Below are 13308 nucleotides of genomic sequence, written 5' to 3'. Positions count from 1 at the left end.
ACCACTGTGCCACCTCGGCTCTGAGCCAAATCAGAGGAAGAGGAGGAGGCATGGGAGTCGGGGTCAGCATTAAGGCAACCTGAGAGTTCCGAGAGGGAAGAGGGAATGGAGCTGGGGGAGAGAGAGAGAGAGAGAAAGTCCGTCAGCCCTCAGATGGAGAATCCCCCCAGGTCTGGAAGTGGCTGATGAGGAAGAGGAGCAACAGCTGGGTCCAGTGCCTGACATGCAGATGTTCAGAAAGGAGAGGAGGGCAGTGGAAATCTATGGGCCGGTCCTCTGGACGGAAGAGCCACCGCTGCTAGCGAAGCCCCACCCTAATTCTGGGGATAAAAGGCAGTGGGCGGAGATGAATAGATGTGGCAGAGGAGAGCATTGGAAATCTATGGGCTGGTCCTTGGGACGGAAGAGCCACCGCTGCTAGCGAAGCCCCATCCTAACTCTGGGGATAAAAGGCAGTGGGCGGAGATGAATAGATGTGACAGAGGAGAGGAGAGCAGTGGAAATCTATGGGCCGGTCCTTGGGACGGAAGAGCCACCGCTGCTAGCAAAGCCCCACTCTAGCTCTGGGGATAAAAGGCAGAGGGCGGAGATGAATAGATGTGGCAGAGGAGAGGAGAGCAGTGGAAATCTATGGGACGGTCCTTGGGACGGAAGAGCCACCGCTGCTAGCAAAACCCCACTCTAGCTCTGGGGATAAAAGGCAGAGGGCGTAGATGAATAGATGTGGCAGAGGAGAGGAGAGCAGTGGAAATCTATGGGCCGGTCCTTGGGACGGAAGAGCCACCGCTGCTAGCAAAGCCCCACCCTAGCTCTGGGGATAAAAGGCAATGGGCGTAGATGAATAGATGTGTCAGAGGAGAGGAGAACAATGGAAATCTATGGGCTGGTCCTTGGGACGGAAGAGCCACCGCTTCTAGTAAAGCCCCACCCTAGCTCTGGGGATAAAAGGCAGGGGGCGGAGATGAATAGCTGTGGCAGCCGACTATTCATCTCCCAGCCGGATAGACTTGTTATTCTGCGGTGAGAGAGAAACTTTTGAGAGGGAAACTTTTGAGAGAGAATTTTTTTGCCAGGGATGCTGGCACTCCTAATAAAGGAATCATTGCTTCAACTACAAAGCGTTTTTCATGTTAAGGGAAACAGGTCAGAACACCTGTCTATGTTTTTGTGGAGGCTAAAAGGAAGCTTTGTTTTAAACAAAAGAATCTCAAAACAAAAAATTTCTCTATGGCTCCAAGAAACGTTATTCAAGCACTCACTCAAGTATGAACCCGGAGGAGAATTTACCTTTTTAGCAAATAACGCACAATCATTCATCTTTTGGGGAGCTTGAAGTTGACTTGGAGAAATTGGGAGAGAGTTTACCAATCACCTTAGCGGAGACTTTTGGCCGGGAGGCACACAACAATAATAAAACGTTAGCCTCAGAAGTAGCTCCGTGAGGGATGAAGTCTGAAGAGCAAAGGTTGGGTGTAATTGTGTGCGTTCTCGCAAAAAGCGAGAAGGGTGTGTGTGTGTGTGTGTGAGTGAGTGTTGCAAATGCATTGCGGGTTAAAGGCAATGTTTTGATTTGTGACCCTTGTGTTTGCGTGCGTGTGTGTGTGTGTGTGGTTTGTCATCCACGGGAGTGAAGAAATACCCGTTGTAACGTTCACTCAGAGAATTATAGGCATGGAGTTGAGGATGCTAATTTTTGCACAGTGCAAAAAATATAATCATCCTGTAAGAACGGTTGCAGGAACTGGGCATGGCTGGTCTAGGGAAGAGAAGGACCAGGGGAGACACAGGAGAGCATCTTTCAATATTTGAGGGGCTGCCACAGAGAGGAAGGGGGGGGTCAAGCTATTCTCCAAAGCACCCAAAGGCCAAACAAGGAATAGTGGAGGGAAACTGATCAAGGAGAGATTCAATCTGGAAATGAGAAATTTTCTGATAGGGAGAACAATCAACCCATGCAACAGAATTTGCCTTCAGAAGTTGTGGGAACTTCATCACAGGAGGCTTTCAAGAAGAGAAAGGAAAAGTAAAAAGGAGGGAAGGGGAAGGAAGGAAGGAAGAAGGAAGGAAGAAGGAAGGAAGGAAGGAAGGAAGGAAGGAAGGAAGGAAGGAAGGAAGGAAGGAAGGAAGGAAGAATAGAATTATTTATTGGCCAAATGTGATTAGACACACAAGGAATTTGTCTTTGGCGCATATGCTCTCAGTGTACATAAAAAGACAAGATACATTCGTCAAGAATCATAAGGTAGAAGGAAGAAAGGAAGGAAGGAAAGGGAAGAGTAAGAGTAAATTAAAGGAAGGAAAGGAAAGAGGAGTGAGAGCAACAGGAAGGAAGGAAGGAAGGAAGGAAAGGGAAGAGTAAAAGTAAATTGAAAGAAAGAAAGAAGGAAGGGAAGGGAAGCGTGAGAGCAACAGGAAGGAAAGGAAGGAAGGAAGGAAGGAAGGAAGGAAGGAAGGAAGAATAGAATAGAATTCTTTATTGGCCAAGTGTGATTAGACACACAAGGAATTCTGTCTCTGGTGCATTTGCTCTCAGTTGTACATAAAAAGACAAGATACATTCGTCAAGAATCATAAGGTAGAAGGAAGGAAAGAAGGAAGGAAAGGGAAGGGAAGAGTAAGAGTACATTGAAGGAAGGAAAGAAGGAAGGAAAGGGAAAAGTGAGAGTAACAGGAAGGAAGGAAGGAAAGAAGGAAGGAAAGGGAAAAGTGAGAGTAACAGGAAGGAAGGAAGGAAAGAAGGAAGGAAAGGGAAAAGTGAGAGTAACAGGAAGGAAGGAAGGAAAGAAGGAAGGAAAGGGAAAAGTGAGAGTAACAGGAAGGAAGGAAGGAAAGAAGGAAGGAAAGGGAAAAGTGAGAGTAACAGGAAGGAAGGAAGGAAAGAAGGAAGGAAAGGGAAAAGTGAGAGTAACAGGAAGGAAGGAAGGAAAGAAGGAAGGAAAGGGAAAAGTGAGAGTAACAGGAAGGAAGGAAGGAAAGAAGGAAGGAAAGGGAAAAGTGAGAGTAACAGGAAGGAAGGAAGGAAAGAAGGAAGGAAAGGGAAAAGTGAGAGTAACAGGAAGGAAGGAAGATTTACCATGGTTCTTGAGTTGGTAGGCAAGTAGATGGACAGACAGAAACCATTGTGGATTTCCTGGTCCCCATTTCTACAGCTCACCGCCTGGCTGGTGCCTTTTGACTCCAGCCTTGTTAGAGACAAGCCGTTCTCTTAAGAGGCTTGCCCTGTGTGTATCCTAGAGAGAAGAGCACATTTCAAAGCTCTCCCAAACATTTCGAAAACCCAATAAAGCATCTTTTGTCAACGTTCCCACAATGCAGGCCACAAAGAGGAGGAAACACGACGTTCCCAAACGCCCCAGATCTGTAACCAGGAGCGATAACCCACCGCAAATAGACTTTGGCCCGGCTACACTTCACTTTATTTTTTCAGTCGATTTAGCGGCCGATTGTTCTGCGTTGTTTTACACTCAACTAGTTTTTAATTAAAAAGTGACTTTTGTTCCTTTAACTCTGAAAGGGCCCTTTTGGATTCAGTGTGTGTCTGCGGTGTGTGTGTGTGTGTGTGTGTGATCGTATTAAAAAGTTTTAAAAGGAGTTTCAGGCACCAATGGATCCCACCAAGCCGTGTCAATCGCCTTTTTTCCCCCTCTTCTTTGTTAATCTGCTTATTAGATTCCTAACGTCAAAGGGGATTAGTTTCAGAAACCACAAGTATCCTTTTCATTCCCCCCCATCAGGATAAGGTAGCGGAGTGTGACTTCCTTATTTTATTTTATTTCTTTTAATAACAATGAACTCCTGGTCATTTCTTTCACCCCCCGATCCCTCTTCTTTCTACCCCACTGACCTTCCACCCGAACCCCCCTTTTTATTTTTATTTTTTTTTAATGTTCTCCTGCAGAAATCTGTGCGGCCGACTGTGGTGTCCATGGCGCCTGCGTTGGGGGCGCCTGCCGCTGCGAAGAGGGCTGGATGGGGGCGGCGTGCGACCAGCGAGCATGTCACCCGCGCTGCAACGAACACGGGACCTGCCGGGACGGCAAGTGTGAATGCAGCCCCGGCTGGAACGGAGAGCACTGCACCATCGGTAAGAGGAAAGGTTTTGGCAAGAAAGGAATATTGGGAAAGGGGGGGGGGGCGGCGGGTGAAGAGGATACGGTGGGCAGAGCATGCTTAACGGAATCGGTTGGACATTAATGAAGCATGTTGCAACTTTTTTTTTCCCTTTACATTCTTGGTTCGTTCACGTCTGCATCTCACACATTTCCATGCCGTGATTCTCCCCTCGGCTTTTGCAAGCCCCCCACCACCACCACCAATGTCCTTTCATTTGGCCAGACGAGCCCGCCGCAGCGATGGAGGAATGGATGACCGACGCAGTAGAATAGCAACAGCACTTAGACTTATATACCGCTTCACAGTGCTTTTACAGCCCTCCCTAAGCAGTTTACAGAGTCAGCCTCTTGCCCCCCAACAATCTGGGTCCTCATTTTACCCACCTCGGAAGGACGGTTCAATCTTGAGCTGGTCAGGATCGAACTGTCAAAGTACTGGCAGTCAGCAGAAGTAGCCTGCAGTACTGCAGTCTAACCACTGTTGCCACCACGGCTCTAAGTGGTACAGTCAGTCCTCAACTTACAACTAATTCATTTAGAGGCCGTTCGAACGGCACTGGAAAGAGTGACCGGTTTTCATGCGGTGTGTGGTTATAAGTCGAGGATTATTGGTAATGACCATATTCATTTGGATGGCAGGATAGCAGTGTTGCGATATCTCAGGGGCTGCCCCAAAGAAGAGGGAGTCAAGCTATTCTCCAAAGCACTGAAGGCAGAGGAAGCAATGGGTGGAAACTAATGAAGGAGAGAAGCAACTTAGAACTAAGGAGAGATTTCCTGAAAGTGAGGACAATTGATCAGTGGAACAATGTTGCCTCCAGAAGTTGTGAATGCCTCAACACTGGAAGTTTTTAGGAAGAGATTGGATAAACATTGATCTGAAATGGTGCAGGGTCTCCTGCTTGAGCAGGGAGTTGGACTAGAAGACCCCCAAGGTCCCTTCCAACTCTGTTATTCTGTTAAAGCCCCTGAAGGCAGGATGAGAAGCAATGGGTGGAAACTAATCAAGGAGAGAAGCAACTTAGAACTAAGGAGAGATTTCCTGAAAGTGAGGACAATTGATCAGTGGAACAACGTTGCCTCCAGAAGTTATGAATGCCCCAACACTGGAAGTTTTTAAGAAGACGTTGGATAGCCATTTGTCTAAAGTGGTGTAGGGTTTCCTGCCTAAGCAGGGGGTTGGACTAGAAGACCTCCAAGGTCCCTTCCAACTCTGTTATTCTATTCTATTCCTACTCTACTCTAAAGTTACAGTGCCACTGGAAAAAAGAGTTCTTATGACCGTATTTCATACTTAATGACCATTGCAGCATCTCCGTGGACACACGATCAAAATCTGGACACGTATTCAGGAAGGTTGTGCAGTGTCCCAGAATCATGGGATCACCTTTTGCGATCTTCAGACAAGCAGAAAACAATGGAGAAAGATTCACTACAGGCAGTGCTCGACTTACAACAGTTTGTTTTATGACCATTCAAAGTTGCGACGGCACTGAAAAAATCGGTTTATGTCCTCCCCCTCCCCCCAACATTTACAACATCCTCATGATCACCTAATCAAAATGCAGCTGTCCGGCAACTGGTTCACATTTACGACGGTCGCAATGTCCCGGAGTCACATGACCCCCTGTTGCGACCTTCTGAGCAGCCAAATCGATGGGGAAGTCGGATTTATTTAACGACCGTGTTACTAACTTGACAAACCGCGGTGGCAAGGAAAGGTCGTAAAATGGGGCAAAACTCATTTTTTTACAATTATCTCGCTTAGCAACAAACATTGGGATTGGCGTCATAAGTCCAGGACCAGCTGTAATGCTTTCCAATCTCGGAACGTTAGCCAAAATAGATCCGTGTTCAGAGAAGAGAAGATTCCAGTTTCCTTAATTTTGAGATCCAGTGTGGTTATCCTGAGATATTTTACTTTTGAACCTTCCGTAGGAGACAAGAGGCTATTTGAAATCAAGATATTCCTTTGGAATATTATCATCTAGAATCTTTCCTAACTCCGTTAAAAAGAAAGAAAAAAGAAACCGTACTTAAGACTTTTTTTTTTTATATAAAATCTTTGGAAAGGCTCTTCCATTTTTTTGACCAAAGAGAGATTCAATGCAGAAATAAGGAAACATTTTCTGACAGTGAGAAAAATCAACCCATGGCCTTCAGAAGTTGTGGGAGCTTCATCACTGGAGGCTTTCAAGAAGAGACTGGACAGCCCTCTGTCAGAAATGCTGTAGGGTCTCCTGCTTGGGCGAGGGGTTGGACTAGATGACCTACAAGGTCCCTTCCGACTGTTATTCCATATTCAATGGAGCAGAAGTTGTGGGAGCTTCATCACTGGAGGCTTTCAAGAAGAGACTGGACTGCCATCTGTCAGAAATGGTGTAGGGTCTCCTGCTTGGGCGAGGGGTTGGACTAGATGACCTACAAGGTCCCTTCCAACTCTGTTATTCTATATTCAATGGAACAGAAGTTGCCTTCTGAAGTTGTGGGAGCTTCATCACTGGAGGCTTTCAAGAAGAGACTGGACAGCCCTCTGTCAGAAATAGTGTAGGGTCTCCTGCTTGGGCGAGGGGTTGGACTAGATGACCTACAAGGTCCCTTCCAACTCTGTTATTCTATATTCAATGGAACAGAAGTTGCCTTCAGAAGTTGTGGGAGCTTCATCACTGGAGGCTTTCAAGAAGAGACTGGACAGTCATCTGTCAGAAATAGTGTAGGATCTCCTGCTTGGGCGAGGGGTTGGACTAGATGACCTACAAGATCCCTTCCAACTCTGTTATTCTATATTCAACGGAGCAGAAGTTGCCTTCAGAAGTTGTGGGAGCTTCATCACTGGAGGCTTTCAAGAAGAGACTGGACTGCCATCTGTCAGAAATGGTGTAGGGTCTCCTGCTTGGGCGAGGGGTTGGACTAGATGACCTACAAGGTCCCTTCCAACTCTGTTATTCTATATTCAATGGAGCAGAAGTTGCCTTCAGAAGTTGTGGGAGCTTCATCACTGGAGGCTTTCAAGAAGAGACTGGACAGTCATCTGTCAGAAATAGTTTAGGGTCTCCTGCTTGGGTGAGGGGTTGGACTAGATGAGCTACAAGGTCCCTTCCAACTCTGTTATTCTATATTCAATGGAACAGAAGTTGCCTTCAGAAGTTGTGGGAGCTTCATCACTGGAGGCTTTCAAGAAGAGACTGGACAGCCCTCTGTCAGAAATAGTGTAGGGTCTCCTGCTTGGGCTGGACTAGATGACCTACAAGGTCCCTTCCGACTCTGTTAATCTGTATCTGTATCCCTCTGAATCCTCGCCTTCTGAGTTGGGTGACACAGTTGCGGATCTATACCATATACACCTCGTCTTGTTGTCATCGGACCAATATCTTGTGTTGAATTCAGGTGTACTCACCTGTGCTGTGCAGTAAATCCTTTTTTTATTAGTTAGCTATGCTGATGTTACCCATCCAGAGCCCATTATGAACCCAAGCTCTATAAATGGGCACCTCCAGCTGCATTTTTTAATTTTATGCTTTACGGACCAAAGAGCCATCCGCTAGGGAGTAAAACGCACTTCTTTTTAAATCTATTGGAATTGGCAATTCGGTGGTAAGGTTGGTGTAACTTGCTGATAGAGGTCAGTGGAAGGCCTACCAGCTGTACTCTCACACAACGTTAACCTTGGTTAGATTTGACTTGAATTCACTTGGGTCCTATCCGAGGTGGCGCAGTGGTTAAATGCAGCACTGCAGGCTACTTCAGCTGACTGCAGTTCTGCAATTCGGCTGTTCAAATCCCACCAGGCTCAAGGTTGACTCAGCCTTCCATCCTTCTGAGGTGGGTAAAATGAGGACCCGGATTGTTGTTGGGGGCGATATGCTGGCTCTGTAAACCGCTTAGAGAGGGCTGAAAGCCCTATGAAGCGGTATATAAGTCTAACTGCTATTGCTATTGCTATCATAGCCTGTTGCGTTCAGTAAGTTTATCATTTCACTAGCGGTGCGAACCCTGAGCCTAGGTTAGTATCAGAAAGTCAGGTGAAAGGCCCAATTAAATTGATTTGTTGCTAAACAGCCCATGCAGAGAGATCTTCTCAGCTAAATTCTCAGCTAACGGGCTGCCCCATAGAAGAGGGAGTCAAGCTATTTTCTCCAAAGCAACTGAAGGCAGGACAAGGAGCAATGGGTGGAAACTAATCAAGGAGAGAAGCAACTTAGAACTGAGGAGGAATTTCCTGACAATGAGAACAATTAATCAGTGGAACAACGTTGCCTCCAGGAGTTGTGAATGCTCCAACACTGGATGTTTTTAAGAAGAGATTGGGCAAGGATTTGTCTGAAATGGCTTAGGGTTTCCTTCCTGCCTGAGCAGGGGGTTGGACTAGAAGACCTCCAAGGTCCCTTCCAACTCTGTTATTCTATTCTATTCTTTTCCAAAGAGAATATAGTCATTAAAACCAATGGATGAGAACGAGGGGGGAAAAAATCCCCACGTTTTGAAGAAGCAGATGAAAGTACTGAACTAACTGGCGCAGATGGAAGGACATTGGTGTGGAATTCCACGGGGTGTGTGACCTTTTCCTTGTGTTGTTGTGATTTCCTTGCATGGCTTTGTGTTATATTCCTCTGTACGTTATCTCTCTACCCCCTTGGTTGCTCAAGGGTAACTTGTCCTGTTATAGAACCCACAACTGATGTTTGTGATAAAATATGGCCAAAGCTTTGCCTGTTTTAGACAAGGGAGATTGTAATGGGAGCCGGTTTGGCCTCTAGCAGTTAAGGCTTGAAACCAGGAGACCGTGAGTTCTAGTCCTGCCTTAGCCATGAAAGCCAGCTGGGTGACTTTGGGCCAATCACCAGGAGACTGTGAGTTCTAGTCCCGCCTTAGGCATGAAAGCCAGCTGGGTGACTTTGGGCCAATCACCAGGAGACTGTGAGTTCTAGTCCCACCTTAGGCATGAAAGCCAATGGGTGACTTTGGGCCAATCACCAGGAGACTGTGAGTTCTAGTCCCACCTTAGGCATGAAAATCAGCTGGGTGACTTTGGGCCAATCACCAGGAGACAGTGAGTTCTAGTCCCACCTTAGGCATGAAAGCCAATGGGTGACTTTGGGCCAATCACCAGGAGACTGTGAGTTCTAGTCCCACCTTAGGCATGAAAGCCAATGGGTGACTTTGGGCCAATCACCAGGAGACTGTGAGTTCTAGTCCCGCCTTAGGCATGAAAGCCAGATGGGTAACTTTGGGCCAATCACCAGGAGACTGTGAGTTCTAGTCCCGCCTTAGGCATGAAAGCCAGATGGGTGACTTTGGGCCAATCACCAGGAGACAGTGAGTTCTAGCCCCGCATTAGGCATGAAAATCAGCTGGGTGACTTTGGGCCAATCACCAGGAGACTGTGAGTTCTAGTCCCGCCTTAGGCCTGAAAGCCAGCTGGGTGACTTTGGGCCAATCACCAGGAGACAGTGAGTTCTAGTCCTGCCTTAGGCACAAAAGCTGAATGGGAGACTTTGGGCCAATCACCCAGAGGTGGTGAATTCTAGTTCTGCCTTAAGCATGAAAGCTGATTGGGTGACTTTGGGCTAATCCCTAGGAGACCATGAGTTCCAGTCTCACCTTAGGCAAGAAAGCTGGATGGATAATTTTGAGCCTCCCTCCCTCTCTCTCTTTCTTCTTTCTTTCTCTCTCCCTCCCTCCTTATTTCTTTCTCTCTCCCCGCTCCTCCTTCCTTCCCTCTTCCTCTCTCTCTCTCTCTCCCCCTCCCTCTTTCTCTCTCTCTCTTTCTCTCAATCCTACACACCTCACCGAGTTGTCGAAACCCAATGTGTCAGAATTGTTAAGTTTGAAAAGCACCGATTTAAACCATTACCGATACAGCGTAAAAATAAAAGAGGCCATAAAACCAAGGATTACTTTTAACAGACCCAAAGGGGGGAAAAACACCCATGTGATGGGCAGGCTGTTCTCCAAAGAAATACTAAATGTGCTCCCATTAACTCATCCCTTCTACTATTCTACCTAGAAGTAGAGAGCACATTTTGTTAGCTCAAAAATCATTTTAGCTGTCTCTCCATCACTGTCGAAGAGTTCTTACGTGGCAACACAAAAACCCCACAATTTTGGGGTAGCTTTAAAAAAAAGTGAATTAATGGACCTCAGTTTTATTTTGTCTTATCTTCAGAAGGATAATATTGATTGGACAGAAGCAAGAATTGCCAAAAGAAGAGAATATTTATTTGTAGCTCAGGGTTCAACTGTGGAGTTCCTGGTGTTCTTGGTTTTTCTTTTGCAGACTATTTAGAACTGATGATGTTACCTAGTTGGGTAATGAAATGTCTGCAAGAAAACAAGCTCAGAATGCACCAAGGACCCCACAATAATCCTCCTCCTCCTCCTTTTCACAAACCCCATTCTCTTCTAGCACTGATGATGTTACCTCATTGGGTAAAGAAACGTATAAATTATAAATTTATAAATTTATAAATCTTAATTTCTAACCCTAATAGCAGTGGACTTAGCAGTGGACTTATATACCGCTTCATAGGCCTTTCAGGCCTCTCTAAGCGGTTTACAGAGAGTCAGCATATTGCCCCCAACAATCTGGGTCCTCATTTTACCCACCTCGGAAGGATGGAAGGCTGAGTCAACCCTGAGCCGGTGGGATTTGAACCGCTGAACTGCTGATCTAGCAGTAGCCTGCAGTGCTGCATTTAACCACTGCGCCACCTTGGCTCTAAGTAAACCACTGCCAGTTGTTGAGTTAGTAACAACGGTTGCTAAGTGAATCTGGCTTCCCCATTGACTTGGCTAGTCAGACGGTCACAAAAGCGGATCATATGACCCGGGACACTGCCACCGTCATAAATATGAATCAATTGCCAAGCGGCTGAATTTTGATCACCTGACCATGGGGATGCTGCAACGGTCGCTAAGTATCAAAAACACGTCATTTTTTTTGCCAGTGCCGTTTTAACTTTAAACAGTCGCTAAACGAACTGTTGTAAGTCAAGGACCACTGGTACTAAATTTTATTTTTGATAGGCTTCTCAAGGCAATATAATTGTATCTATAAGTCCTCTACGGGGACGCGATGGCTCAGTGGCTAAGACGCTGAGCTTGTCGATCAGCAGTTCGGCGGTTCGAATCCCTAGCGCCGCATAACGGAGTGAGCTCCTGTGACTTGTTCCCAGCTTCTGCCAACCTAGCAGTTCGACAGGACGTAAAAAAATGCAAGTAGAAAAATAGGAACCACCCTTGGTGGGAAGGGAACAGCGTTCCGTGCGCCTTCGGCATTGAGTCATGCCAGCCATATGACCACGGAGACGTCTTCGGACAGCGCTGGCTCTTCGGCTTTGAAACGGAGATGAGCACCGCCCCCTAGAGTTGGGAACGATTAGCACGTATGCGCGAGGGAAACCTTTACGTTTATTAATCCTCTAACAGAGTGTAAGCGAAGTCTTCTAAATGGCCATGGATTTGACCCTTCTCCCATCTCACACGGAATTCAAGCCATTTTTCTGCTTTTCTCTCTCTTTTTTGGCTTACAGATGTGAATATATTGTGCTTTTTCACTTCTCCCTCAGACATACTGGAGTCTAGACTCTGAATGGGGAAGGGGGGGGGGAATCCGCCCGAAATTCTTTCAAAGGTCATGTGTCCCCCCCTCCCCATCCTCAAGTTGGGTGGTCTTTCTGAGCCAGTGCAGAAAAGGGGGGGAGGGGGAAAGCCCCGGAAAACACCAGAAGATTGAAAAGAGTGTGGGAAGGGTGCCCGGGTGAGTTAAAACAGGCCTCTCCCATCCTTCCTCAGTAACTTGATAAATAAGAGCAAAGTGCCAGCAGGAAGAAGAGAGCCTTAACTCTCAACCCCTCTCCCCTTCCCCGCACCAAGAAGTTATTCCCCCTCCCCTCTTTTCTGAAGTTGCCAGTGGCAGGAAGGGAAAAAGGACAATTCAGACACGCTGCTGGGAGTGGAAACGCCTGGCCCTGTTGGTAGACACATTCACACAGAGAGAGAGAGAGAGAGACCCTCTCTTCTCCCCCTCCCTCCTTCCCCCCCCTCTCTCTATCTTCCTCTCACCCTCTCTCTCTGTTTTTTTCTCTCTGTGTTTCTCTTTCACTCTCTCTTTCTCCCTCTCCTCTCTCTCCCTCTCTCTCTTTATCTGTGTTTCTCTTTTTCTCACTCTGTTTCTTTCTCTCTGTGTCTCTGTGTTTCTCTTTCACTCTCTTTCTCCCTCTCCTCTCTCTCCCTCTCCCTTCCTCTCTCTGTCTTCCTCTGTTTCTCTTTCTCTCACTCTCTCTGTTTCTCTTTCTCTCACTCTGTTTCTTTCTCTCTGTGTCTATCTGTGATTATCTTTCACTCTCTGTGTCTATCTGTGATTATCTTTCACTCTGTGTTTCTCTTTCTCTCTCCCCCTCCCTCCCTCTCTATCTATCTTCCTCTCTGTATCTTTCTCTCACTCTCTCTGTTTCTTTCACTCTCTTTCTCCCTCTCATCCCTCTCCCTCCCTCCTTTTCTTTATCTGTCTTCCTCTATGTATCTTTCTCTCACTCTTTCTGTTTCTTTCTCTCTGTTTCTTTCACTCTCTCTTTCTCCCTCTCCTCTCTCTCCCTCTCCCTCCCTCTCTCTCCCTCCCTCTGTTTCTCTTTCTCTCACTCTCTCTGTTTCTATTTATCTCACTCTGTTTCTTTCCCTCTGTGTCTATCTGTGTTTCTCTTTCACTCTCTCTTCCCCCTCCCTCCCTCCCTCTCTTTACCTGGTTCTACCACAAAACCGCGGACGACAAAATCGCGGTATACGAAAGCGCGTATGTGACGTCATCACAGCGCGATGAAAAAGATCGAAAAATGTAAAAATAAAGCTAAAACCTTCCCCTAACCCCCCCAAACCTAACCCTTAACCTAACCCTAAACCTAACCCTAAACCTAACCCTTAACGTAACGAAAAACCTAACGCTAACCCTTAACCTAACGCTAAATGTAACGCTAACGCTCTAACCCTAACCCTAACCCTTAACCTAACCCTAACCCTTAACCTAACCCTTACATTTATGTGAATCGGCTTGCTGTAATTTAATTTTTATTTCAATTTTTCGATCTTTTTCGTCGCGTTGTGATGACGTCACATACGCGATTTCGTCGACCGCGCTTTTGTGGAACGCGCTTTTGACGGGTCACGTCTTTACCTATCTTCCTCTCTATATCTCTGTTTC

General features: G+C 46.6%; 1 protein-coding gene across 1 annotated transcript in view; it reads left to right on the top strand.

Annotated features, from left to right (window-relative positions):
- Positions 1-13308, top strand: part of TENM4 (teneurin transmembrane protein 4) — a 164687-nt gene that overhangs the window by 69703 nt on the left and 81676 nt on the right. The window contains 1 exon segment of the mRNA XM_087722028.1: positions 3899-4084. Within this exon segment, the coding sequence (XP_087578154.1) occupies positions 3899-4084 (186 nt within the window).

Source organism: Thamnophis sirtalis, unplaced genomic scaffold (genome assembly GCF_051295495.1).
Source record: "Thamnophis sirtalis isolate CommonGarterSnake01/CBP01778 unplaced genomic scaffold, rThaSir2_p1.2 scaffold_8, whole genome shotgun sequence".
Classification (NCBI taxonomy): domain Eukaryota; kingdom Metazoa; phylum Chordata; class Lepidosauria; order Squamata; family Natricidae; genus Thamnophis; species Thamnophis sirtalis.
Note: the sequence above shows the minus strand (reverse complement) of the source record. Positions and strands in the feature narration are given on the sequence as shown.